This window comes from Microchirus variegatus (genome assembly GCF_963457635.1).
Source record: "Microchirus variegatus genome assembly, chromosome: 15".
Lineage (NCBI taxonomy): Eukaryota > Metazoa > Chordata > Actinopteri > Pleuronectiformes > Soleidae > Microchirus > Microchirus variegatus.
Genome location: NC_139816.1, coordinates 12,093,205 through 12,106,279, shown reverse-complemented (window position 1 = coordinate 12,106,279; position 13,075 = coordinate 12,093,205). Strand labels below are relative to the sequence as shown.

The following is a 13,075-nucleotide window of genomic DNA, read 5'->3' as shown; positions in this document are numbered from 1 at the left end:
GCTGCAGACGAGCGTGCCTCAGCAGTGAGATCATGAGCAGGGGAAAGAGGTGGCATAATGAAACCTGGCAGTCACAGGCTCGGCACAGGCTTCATATGTTCCACATTAACAATTCACAAACCTCTGGAGCAGGCCCCGGCAGCCTTTTTTCTCACTCCGCCTTAGTCGCTTATGACAATCTGTCACTGGCTCTTTGTGCTCTCGCAGCAGCGCATTGATGAGAAGTGCAGTGTTTATGGAGCAGCGTTCCGTCCTCGACTCGCGGGTGACACTCGGTTAAAGCGGAGTCAGTGAACCTTCACCAGAACAGGGTTGGAGCCAACGGTTTTAGCCGTCAAGACAATCAACTCACAGTGCTGAGTTGACACCGAGATGACAAGACGACGAAGCAAAATTGTTGGTGTGTTATCAAAACCCAAATCATCATTGTCAGTGACGGCTCAAATTCTTCCAAAGTATCACAATGCATATGTTACAAAGCTCAGTGAAGATCCTTTCACACTTCCTATTTCCTATGAAAGGAGATTAACCAATATTGCAAATTATATTCTTTAGGCTTGATGCTTTCCTTGTCCTCCGCCTTCTTTTGAAATTAGTCAAGTGTCCAATAAAGGACAAGGCAATTACCGTCTTCTTAATGAAGGAGAAGCTGGCTTTTGCTCCTGAGTGTGGTGTTTGCACTGAATCAGATTTAATGAGGCTGGTCAAAGTTTGTCTCTGATTGCCCTTTCATTAAGACCCATTTGTAATCATGTCTTAATGACTTCCATCCCTTCCCCCGGAAAGAAGCAAACTGGGGAAAAAATTAATAATGCTGCACTGAAAAGACACACCGAGGTCATTAAAGTGTTTTGAGTTCTGAAGACATGTATTTCAAATGATGTATGACTGAAATGTTTCCTGTGCTCCCGAGTTCCCGGGTTTCATCATTCGATTGGATCTGACCATACAGAGCATGGACAAACTGATGTAATTACACTTTGTGGAGCTGCTGTGGCGTGTGGCTGCAGTGTCGAGGTAAAAACTGTGACCTGTGTGTCAGCCTCCTAAGGGCCTTGTGTTCTATATTCGAAGACAAGAATACCCCTAAATATCCAGAAGAGCAGGGGCAATTTAGTCTCAGAGTAAAAAGTGAGGAGTCCCTGCAGGAAACACTGGAGATGGATTGCAGGATGGAGTCCCCCCCCCCTCTCTCTCTGCTTCACCCTCTGGTCTGTGCGACTGTATACATTCCCTTCAGTGACACAGGGCTGTTTGCCTTGCTAATGGAGAGCTGCGCTGGCGTAAAAGAGGTGGCAGGCTCTATTTAGATAGGGCCATGGTAAAGTAAACTTCTGTGTTAGATTTAAATAAACCTCAGCGGAACTGTTTGCCATGCGGCAAAGGGAAAGGGGGAGGGAAAGAGTGATGAAGGAGGAGGAGGGAGGAGGGAGAAAAAAAAAAAGGGTCCAGTCTAGGCGCGGGGCTGTGCTGAGTGAGGAGCTCCAGAGACATAAACATAGCAGGGATCTGGGTAATTCAATGAGGAGTGGCGGATGTGGGAATGAAGGGGTGGAGTCTTTAAAAATGACTTCAGAGTTTGTAATCTCCACAGTCATCCCATGTTGCCCAACAGGACAGAGGTCAGTGTACTGTTCCTGCAGTGGGAGCAGGGATCAGCAACAACAACACGAAGCCTTCACTCCCATCAAGCCAGAACACAGTGCATAAACCTGAAGGTTTGTTTCCGACTCTGACAGCCAAGGGCCCACAGCCTGGGAGTGGAGCTGTGCAGAGTAAACAAAGCAGACTCTGCCTTTATCTTACACCAGCCAATTCCTCCACCTCAGCATCTCCTCCTCATCCCTCCTTCCCTCTGCAGCTCTGGAATCAGCTGAGGTGAGCCAAGCCAAAACTGAGTCATCAGGAGGAAACTATTAAACAGACAGAGATGGAGTGGTCAGATACTTGCCAGAGCTGCATGGAGGAGGCTTTTACTACTTATCTCTGCTTTTGTGAAAACAGTTTGGATGAAAACCCTCAAATGGTTTCTACAAGTTAGTTTTGAAATGTTTGCTTTTTGCTGATGGAGAGCAGTATACTGTACATACCATAGTAAACAGGAGTATGTGATATGCAAATGAGTTTGAATCTGGAATAGTTTGTGTTTTATTTGACCTTTATTAGTTCACATTACAGGTGTTAAAACGGGTATGTAGCTTTTACAATAGTGTATTGGAGGTTCCCAGGGGTCCTGGAAAACCTTTAAATTTTTTGCGAATTTGGGAAGAAAGGTTCAAGGCCCTTGAAGTTTTTTGGAAAATTACCCCAAATAGACATGGGTCATTGAAAGTGCTTGAATGTTCTTCAAGAAAGAAGTTGATATTTAGGTAAAGTTCTCCCAGATATAGAGCGTGCTGCAAATCAATAAAAGTCGAAGCCATGGGTGAAGTGGCTCTTACAAGTTGCCCTCCCATCTTAGGCCTATCAGCACATTCGGTCCTTGAGTTTCAGGGAATTTGGATCCTGGAAATTCCTTGAATTTGATGTCAACCAAGGTGTAGGAACCCTGTGTAATAGATATGATCAATCATTTTACTTAAGAGTGAATGCAGTGAATGATTTGATGAGTTCTGTGTGGGATGGTGTGTTTGTTGCATTTTGTCAAAGTGTCACCTGCCGCTGCTTAAATGTACCACATTCACAAACCCCAGCTGTGAAGATTCACTAATACTGGGATCGCAACTGAGTCAGGTGATTTTTTTCACGATGTGCGAGCCTGAACCTTGGCTGACTATGTGTCTGAGAACTCTGACTGGGCTGTATGTTGATCTACACGCATTAACGTCATTTGATTGGCTAGCACCCGTCTGCTTAACATGTTGCGATTGGCCAACGCTCGTTTGTGGAAATCTGACTGCTCAGGCACTTCATCATGAGCAGAGTGAAGCAACAGACCCACAATGCAGTTTGGCAACGCTCGACACCCCTCACATCAACGTAAATGAGTCACACAACTGAAACAAAAACATTTACTGTGTAGTTCATGCAGAAAAAGCAGTGACTCTTCTTCTGTTCATCGAATAGTATCAGCAGTTTATGCCTTAAAGGGTAATCCACCAGTTAACATGTCAAAGTCAATTTACTGTGCTACTGGCTGTGGCACTGGAGAAGAGTTACAGCCTGTGAAAAAAAAAAACCTGTTGTTTCGCCCGAAGCCGTGGAGAGAGGCTCTCAAAGTCTTTGAAGATGCAAGGTTTAGAAATCGGAGATGCACTCAGACGATTAGATATGATCCGTTTTAATTGAAGACGTGTTTGCCTAAACTGGCAATGTCCGACCCACTGAAAGAAACGAGTGATCACGTAAACAGAGCGGAGTGACACCGGGGAATCACCACCTGCTCCGTTACCCAGCGATGCAGCTGCATTTTGCCACGGTCAAAAAAAAGCTGTTGATCACCCCACCATTTGGCCATCTGCCCTCTTGGCATAGGCTTCCACATGTTTACAAGCAAAAACACATAGCTAGCAGCCTCCTAGACTTGTTGCATGAAGGTATGCAGATGCTGACACATGCTTTGCCCCCGGGGTGGTGATACACCACTTGGCAACGGTCTCAGCAACAGGCAATAAAGTGACATGTGTTCTGGCAGCGAGATTTATTCAGAATGAATGAGAATGAGAAAGAAATGAATTCATTTGTTTCTCAGTAAACCCAAAAATGGTTTCCCCTATGCGTGCAATAGTCATTTATTGTTTCTGTCTCCCTGTGGTTATTTTAACACATTTCAGTTTGACACCTCAAAACCTACTCGTGGTTTGCTGTTGAAACTTGTCCAACAGTGGATGCACATTTGCAAGACAAAATTCCGGCATGAGTTTTTTAAGATCTTGGTGCCGAGAGAAGAGGGAGGAGTTAAAGTTAGAAGATGAGTGCCTACAAATGCGGATGTAGCACAGCAGTTTCCACTTCAGGGGTAAAAATAGAGAAAAGCCTGGAAGCTGATATTATGCAAATGTTTTAATGTTTTATCTGGAGGGGGGAAAAAAGCGTCTCTCTGGCAGTTGTGACAAAACACTGAAGCGGAAAAGGATGTTTTTGTTCTGATTTTGTGCGTCTCAGTGGTTCTACTTAAACATTATCCTTTGTACAAAACCATATTATGTTTGGTATGGTGAGAACTGTGCCATCTGTGGTAATCACTGTTTATTTTGAGTTCTGTCGGGCCTTGAGACGTTCACAAAGACTTCCTCAGCGAACATTTTGGAGCCGTGCAGCTTTTAGTGCATTTAATGAGGTCTCATTTGGGCGGGTCTGCAGAAAGATAGCCATCAACCACAGCCTTTCATTATAGCTGCTTTTCAGATTAGACGAGGACACAATGAATTTGCATGAAAGTATGTTTCTGAACAAATATGTTTCATGTGTCTTTACTCTTTTTTTTTCTCTATCTGTTTTTCTGTACAGCAGCACCACAGTTCTTCCCTGCCTTCCATCCTCCTGTTCCAATAGACGACAGACATGCCCAGGGTCGCTACATCTACGAGCCCTCTCCTGTGCCCCCACTGCACATGTAAGTCCATCAAAGTCATCTCACGCACACACGCACAACTGAAATATTGCTGATTATCCCTGAGAGAACGTTCGATTTAGCTGCATCACATACACCGGTGGTGAGCGCCGTGATAATAAATCAACCCCCGAAAACATCCTTATGCTCGTGGGCACGGAGCATCCTCCTCATGGGTTGCCGGGCTCCTCTCTTTCCTCCTTTTTAAGGATCAAAAGCCACGGGGCCCTTTTTACATGTGCAACATGATCTGCGTGTCAGAGACACACAAATGAACATGTGTCAGACGTGGGAAACGAGAGCAGCGCGAGGGGAGCCTGGGAGCGTGTTGCGATTCTCATAAGAGCAGTGATCAAGCCCTGTCAAGAGAACGAAGCAGTGCCTCTGCTGACATCCACCCGTCTCCGACAGACACGCTGACACCTGGCTCACTCACACTCACACACCAGTGGTACACAACTCACCATCCTGCTTCATCCAGTCACATGCATGTGCAGACTATCAAATATGAAGTGTTTGTAAAAAAAGGGCCGTATCCTTTTTGTTTTGATAAGTAAAGCCAAAGAAGGCTTTTAGTGAAGCCAAGCAAGGAGTTAATGGTCTCGATCTCTAGTTTGAAGTCTTCTTCAATAGAACATGTTGATTTCCCAGATGTTCCCAGTTAGAGGAAAATAGACAATCAAGCACAGCGCATATGAGTGGTGCCCAGTTGCAGGTGACATCTGTAAAATGTCTGCTTACAACTTGGCTTGGCACCAGTCAATGGCAAATCTTCTGTTCGTCGCATCATGCCTTGTAAAAAAGTGGTAAGTATGTTTGTCTGATACAATACAGATATCAGGACCTTGAAGTCTGATAAAGTCATAAACTGTTTTAAACAACTTGAACCTCATAATGCATTTGTCTCGATGCATTTACCGAGCTATAATCATCCATTTAAAAACAGAAAAGTCCCCAACTAATTTGTATTACTATTAAAGGTGCCATATGTGAGAATGTGGCCAAAAACGGTTACTACATTCAAATTCAAAAAACCTTTTAGGTTTCCTTTTCTGACGTAACTGGCAACCCGTGGTTGCTCGGCAGCTGAGACTCTACTGACTGCAATGATTGGTAGACGGCGGTAGGTGGCGCCACATGCCAAAACATGATTTCAAAAACATAAACATGATTTGCAGTCGGCAAAATATTTTTATTAATGCAAATATTTTGGCTGTACTGTTGTTGTTGGTGAGTTCAGTTTGTTATATGAACATTATTCCTGAGTCTCTGTGACATATTAGGAGGATTTTATGGCCAGTTGCTTTAGATTTATTACATAATGCACCTTTAACTATTGCACAAAAAATAAAATTTTGAGTATATACAGTACTATACATATTTGTTTACAAATGATATTGGATTTCACTCGTTTCTGTTTCTGTCCGACCCAGTGATTTTTTTTCCCAGTATTAGACCATTACAGAGTATAGTATCGTCTCATCCCTAATTCGAGATCTCTGTAGTACCTTTTAATGGACTTCATTCCTTCAGCACTCTCTCGAACATCACTCTTTCCCCCCTTCTTACTTTTAGTCTGTCTCTTTCACGCTCGCCGTCATTTGTATTCTTTGCGGGTAAACAGCAAGTACGACGAGGAGATGCTTCATCGTCCTTGTGGAGCTTGTTTCTTACCCGTAGACACGAAGGAAGCGATCAGCACGCGACGAGGACAAATTGGATGGGGCAGCTACTTGGGCCGCATTATGTTTGATATTCTTCATCATTATCAACTCCCCCTTCCTTTCCCCAGGAGTCATATCTCTCCCTTGCTGATGTGCCACTAAGCGTAATGAATTTTTTATGTCCCCACCACCTCCCCCCACCCTCCACCTTCGGCCCACCCCACCTCTCAACCCCTCATCTCCTGCTCAGGGGCTGCAGTAGAGGGAAGGAGAAGAGGAAGGAGTGTGTGGGGGGGGGGGGAGGCGAGGAAATAAAAAAAAGGGAGGTGATTGATGCCCCGTGTCACCGCAAACAAAATGGCAAATATAATTTAGCATTTAGCTTATGCAGAGATAATGGGGCGAACGTGTGCCGGCAACATTGGTTTGAACAAACAGCCAGGCTTGTTATCCGTCAGGAGTGCTTTGGTACGATGAGGAGCACAGGTTAGAGGAGGAGAGAAATGAGGAGGGGGTGGATGGGACAACACAGAGCCTGGGAATTGAATTAAGGGGGAGACGTTACGCTGAGTGTCTTCAGTCATTCTGTCCGGACAGGAGTTATCTGTACGCTTGGTTTGCTGTCACTGGAGACATGGCCATGCTCTGCCATGCTACTTATGGCCTATTTATCCAAGCCATTAAGCATAGAGCTTGTTTAATATGGCACGTTATGTTGAGGGAAACACTTTGTCATTATTACAAGACAGCTGTTTAGCACCCCTCCTTATTTAAATCAAGTCTGTGAACTCACCGTCATTCACGTTATCTACGCACGTACGTGATTTTCCACGCAGGATTCTCAAAGTGTTTGGAGTTTTTTCGTGCAACAGCCAATAATGTTTGCTTGATTAAAAAAGCAGCACCAAATTCCTCAGCGACCGCAAAACACTCATCAAGTCAACATCTGGGTCCAACCACCTGATGGCAAATTGCAGTTAATTGCACTTCCAGATTTTTGTGCAAAAGATTTTTTTTAGCTGCGGCTAAAACTTTATGACCGCAGAGCTGCAGCCCGGGAAAAAGAAATCTGTAGAAGTGATGTATTCTGCTCTGTTACGTTGCTTGTAGCCAGGCCGAGGAAAGAGAGGCAAGTCAACGTGTAGCTGTCGCTTCGGGGAAATTGAGGACAGGAGCTGGCTTATGGAGAAATATTGAATTGTTTTAAGACAAGTTTTCCTCCGTGTGCAGAATTAATTGTTATTAGCTGTCCCAAAGATATGCCTAAGTACACAGGGACTATTATTGCAGTACTTCCCCATGCAGCCTCTCATTACGGCCTGTAATTACAGTTGGGTTGGCCCTGCGGCAGTTCCATCAATCCAGCCAGCTTCCCCCCGCCACGCACACAAGCCAGTCACCACTGGGCATCCGTGGCCGGAGAGAAAAAAAAAAAACCACCACGAACTCCCTGCAGCTTGTTTCCTCTCTGCCACAGTGACACATGCGCCATCTATACGTGGCAAATGAGCAGAATCATATCCTATTACTGTGAAGGGCCTAATTGAAACATGTTTATTTATGGCCCCCGTACTCGAGGCGAGGAGCGGGCGTTAGCCGTGCGACTAAGAGGCTGCGGCGATATGAGGCGGTGGAATTAAATTAAAAGCTCATAAAATGAAATATGCTCTGTATTAGCTGTTTGACACTTAATTTGCCTTCAAATGAGCGGAGGAAATCACAAATTAACTGTCCTTTGTTTTTTCCCCCCCCTCTTTACCTCACCTCCCCTATTAGGCAAGGGAGAGCGCAATTACAGACAGAGGCTAATCGTTTAGTTTATGAATTCTTGTGGGGAAGGTACCAATGTGCCATTCAATATTAACGCCTCGGGTCAGTAGAAGGGGGGTTGGCGGTCCCTTCTTGTGGGTGCCTAGCTCTGCTGAGGAACTTGTTTATTCACATCAAAGAACCGCATTTGATATAAAAAAAAAAGTTTTGGCAACCACAGTTCGAGCTTACAACCGGCTGGATAACAACAAGCACCTCCTGAGTTTCTATAGCCTTCCAATTTAAGCAAATCCCTATTGTCCTGTGTTAATCCAGGGCCAGTGAAAGGGATTTGTCCCGGAGCCAGTAGGTGGGTTTTTATCAGCCTGTTTATCTATGCATTTTCATGTACGCACAAAATCACCTGTAGGAACCCAAGAAATTAATTAAAAAATCTTGAAATCTCAATTCATTTATGATTGAAAATCATGTAATGTCCCTTTACAAAATGGCAGACACAGTTGGCATGTATGTTAAAAGTCCAATTTTAGTCGGACTAAGACAATTCGGTTTTCTTAATATCATGTAAACACGTTAGTCTGACTTAAATCGAGTCTTAGTCAGACTAACATACCTGGATAATACAATTCATAGTCTGTTTACTCCTGCATGTGTTCTGCACATGCAACAACATTTCCTGATCCAATAGGCTCGAGATACAGCGCCACCTACAGAGGCGGAGTCAGATGTACATGGCCAAAAAATCAATATCCTCCTCCACATGTACTTGCGATTGCCCGTCTTAGTCAGACTGCGGCCTTAGCCCGATTAAACTGTGCATAGTGATCAGTGAAGAGCAGGCTCTCCATGGGAGTTCTGGTCTCTTGTCTCACCACTATTATGTTGGACTTGCTTAATGGGTCTTTGGGAGGGGTGCGGTGTGGGAGGGGGCCAGAAGATGGGCCAGCTTCTTTCATTCCAGCTTTTTTTTTTATCGCCTGACCACAGCACAAAGCAATACAAAACAGCCCTCTCATGCGTCCCAGCGCCGGCTGTCGGTCACCGGGAAACCGCTCAGGACAAACGGAGGTATTCGTCACAAGTCAATTATCAGCATCGTAGTTTACTCTGGAGTCCCAGGCCCTTGTGCCGTGAATGGAGCCACAAAAACAACAAAACATTCTTATGGGATAATTGACTCACAGCCCTTTGCCCAGTTGCCATATGTGGATTTAGAGAAGAATCAGTCAATGAAAGAGTTTATATAGTTGTAAAGTAAAGCTTGAGCTTTTAAGGTTTGGCTTTAAGGTATTTATGTTAGCATCGATCATATAGTATAAAGCATTAAGTGAGTTTCCAATCGATATATAGACAAATGCAATAATCTAGAGCTTTAAAAAGTAGATTTTTTTAAAGAAACCCCTGTGTTTCTCCCGTACAAAGTCATGGACTGTCTTTTTATGTCACCGTAGAGGTAGAGTGCTGTTTGGGGGCATTGAGGGTGAGTTTTCCGTGTTCCCAGCCCGTGCAGTTATTTCATTCAGGAGTGTGTTTGTTCAGCTGCGGGCCTGTGGCCTGACTGGAAGGTACTTGGAGGTACCAGGGAGGGGAGAGTTCCAGCACAGCTCTGTCATCGCAGCTCCGAGACGATGAGCTGAGTTGAGGGTCTGCATGAGCCACATGAGACGTGTGAACTAAAGGGCCATGAAAACCCAAACAAATTACCCCGTTACCTTCTGATTTCCTGTGTAGTTACTGTAGGGATCTGTTTTTGTGCTCTTCCCCCTCTGAATACGAAATTTTCCCCTCCCCCTTTTTATTGGGTTTGGGTTTGGGAAACGATGTGTTTACTGGTTTATAATTATTTACATAAACTGTTGTCAGAGCGCCCAGTCTGGGCATAAAGAAGATCATGTTGCTTAGCATAAAGACCACAGTTTTATCTCAAAACCCGCCTTTACGGATGAGACAAGACCGAGCATAAACACACACAAAAGTCTGCAGCGTAACATTTATAGGAAATATTATAAAGTGTGTGTTAGACATTTATGATGTGATTGTGTCAGTGCCTCATTTAAAAGTTGATATTTCAGTTTTCAGGTCCAATGTTTGACCACTGCTCTATAAATTAAGTTGATTATTAGTTTTAGAGACTAATACAGTAAACACAAAAACTTGTTCTGTTTGCTTCTATTAATCCAGATAATAATCCAGGGAATAATCAATTAAATGACTCTGGAATGATATTGATATATGACACAGCAGCAAGACTTTGTACCTGTGCCTGTTTTATTATTATTATTATTATTTACGAGCAGCATTTGTTCTTTCAGCTTCTCAGAGATAATAGACCGTTGATATTTTTTCCCCCGCATTTGAATATCGTCTAGACCAAAAAAAAAAGAAACTGAATGTGAAGCAGAGCCATAAATTACATTAGGAATTGATGATCATTTCATAATCGCATCTGATAATCTCTGTCCAGATATGGCTGCTGTCAGTGAAACGCAGGCGAGAGAGACCAAGGCCACTTTTTCATCTTCCGCTCAAACTGTCCAAAACCCATTCCGTGTGACTTCGTAGGTCACCCGTCTTTTGGTGCAGTCACTGGTTTCCCTCCCTCCGTCTCCCCCGCTCTCCCTCTCCTTTTCCTCCCTCCCCCCCCCTCTTTAATACTTCCTCTATGGAGTAAGTCAGGGGGACAGGCGGTCACGCAGTAGCTGGCTTCATGATTAATGGTGTTTATTCTTGACAGAAGGCTCCTTTATTTATCTGCATTGCAGTTTCACTGATACTATCAGTCACCTGAATGAAAAATATTCAGTCATACCAATTTTGCAGTATAATTGAGTAGAGTCACTTCCTTTCAGTTTTTTTTCTCTCTCTCCCTCCCCCCCTCCTCGCTCTCCTCTCCCACTCTATCTGGCAGCCTTATCATCACCACAGTAATTTTCGCGCTGCGTTGTTTGATATGGAGAGGCTGGGCTTTAGCCGTATTTGACATAAAGCCTCTTCAATTTTCACTGGAGAGGAAGGGGAAAAAAAGGGCGGAAAAGAAAGAAAGTTGTGCACCACTCTGTGAAAATGTGCGAGGAGGAGAAAATATCCTCCCCCCCCCCTGCACCCCCTCTGCCCCTTTTTTCTTCTCAGGCAATTTCAGGATTTAGAGAGAAAAGGAGATAAATGCCTAAGCAGAAATGTGGGCAGATTGAAGTTCCAGTGTATCTACTTTTTTTCTGTAATACACCACTTTCTGAAGCCTAAATGGGCAGTGAAGTCCCTTTTTTTTTTTTTGGTATTCAGCCTGAGTGCAGGGCAGCGATATTTTGAAGGCACCTGTGTGTTTGTGAGAGTGATGGATCCTGCGGGTAACAGGGGGAGAGGTGGAAGAAAAACAACTTTGGCACAGCAGATATTTGACAAGGCCTGTAAAGATTTTAGGGTTGAGTCATTACCCGTGGAGATCTGTAAAGACATGTTCCAAAACACTTCTTACCGGGCTAGGATTACCTACGCTGCCGCCGCACCAGCTACTGTATCTCCTCTGTTTCTGTATTTCCCCCCCCTAGTTATTAAATATCACATGCATTTTTTATGTTTTCTTGTGCTGCCTGTTAAATGGTTTATGGCTCATTTAGTGGACCAAACAGTAATCTCGACTAAAGACTCGACAAACAAACCCTTACATAACACTTTATTTATGTAAATCAAGTCCTTTCTGCTTATTCTCTATGTTCGGCAAACATTTCCTATCCATTATTATTTCATCTGTGGTTGGATTTCATTTTAGGGCACATTAATAAAAAAAAAAAGGGTACATTTTTCGATATAAAGGGGAATCCATTAATCGGTGAATTTGCACATGTAACACATTAGTGGATTTGGTTTTCTCGACACAAAGTCATTTGCCCCCTCTTCATGTTTGAGATCTCAATTTGTCGCTCTCCCATGGAGCACAATGGAGAAACCAGGTCTGAGGGGAAGAGATAACAGGCAGGTGCCAACAGCTCTTCGCTCTGATTATGTGTGTGTGTGTGTGTGTGTGTGGAGGAGTGTGTGCGCAGTGCCTGTACATCCAGGCTTAAACACACACACACACACACACACACACACACACATTTGAAACATTTTCTCATCAGTCAATTGATTTATTCCTCTGTCAGTTTTTCTATTTTCCGATTTAAATTCTTCACCTTTTTTCTTCCGTCTGAAATAAAAAAAATAAACGAAAAGACACAATGGTGCATTTATTTCCCAATTTTAGACTCTCATGATTAGAATGAATGAAATATGCACGATAAATCATGCAGTATTATGTCCTTAAACAGTTTTTTTTTATCTATACATATGTTCAGTTCAAGGAAAAGAAAATACATAAAGCCCAAAATATATAAATGTTATGAAGCAAATTATATTGCACATAATGTATCTCTTTATTTTGTTCAGTTTTTATAGTTTATACTCTTCACATTTATTTTTTCTAGTATTAATTGAGTTATTATTGTATATTAAAAGCCTTGATTAGTGGAGCCTGGAGCCTTTTATCTCACTCTATTTACCGTGATTTATAATGTCTGTATTTCATGTATTATCATGTTTGTCATGTGCAAATAAACTGTCTTGACATGACTAGAAACCAGGGGATTTTTTTTGTTTGTTGGTAGTTTAGCTTCAAATAGCATAAAATCTGAGTGATTTATTGCGTTTATAAAAAGAGCAATTTAAGTAAAAGCTCATTGGGTTTTTAGTGGTAACATATTTGCTGGGCGTGAATGAGTGTCAGTTTTATGAGCTGTGTCGCTTCATAATTGGCTTTTGCGAGTAAAAAGACCCTCCTCTCATTGGCGGGGAGCCGTTAGAGAGCGGCAGTGACTGTCAAGATATCAGCCGCCGCTGGCAGCTTAGCCGCCTCACATCATCTCCACCACCTCAGGCAGCCGCGCTCCCTCAAGTCTGCTTCCTCAGCAGCCGTGAGGTGGAATCTCGTTGCGCAACAATTTGAGGAAATATTTTGGTTTGCTTCTGATTCTATGCACAATAATCAAGTTTAGATTAAGAAACTGCGTTTCAGTTTATGTTTTTTTTTTTTTTGACTCAGCCTTTGCCCCCC

The 13,075-nt window shown here is 43.3% G+C and overlaps 1 protein-coding gene across 1 annotated transcript in view; it reads left to right on the top strand.

Annotated features, from left to right (window-relative positions):
• Positions 1–13,075, top strand: part of gli3 (GLI family zinc finger 3) — a gene marked incomplete at its 3' end in the record, with an annotated part of 105,896 nt that overhangs the window by 54,680 nt on the left and 38,141 nt on the right. The window contains exon 4 of the mRNA XM_083901314.1: positions 4,450–4,555. Coding sequence (XP_083757440.1) covers positions 4,450–4,555 — 106 coding nt within the window. The remainder of the gene's footprint in view (positions 1–4,449; positions 4,556–13,075) is intronic.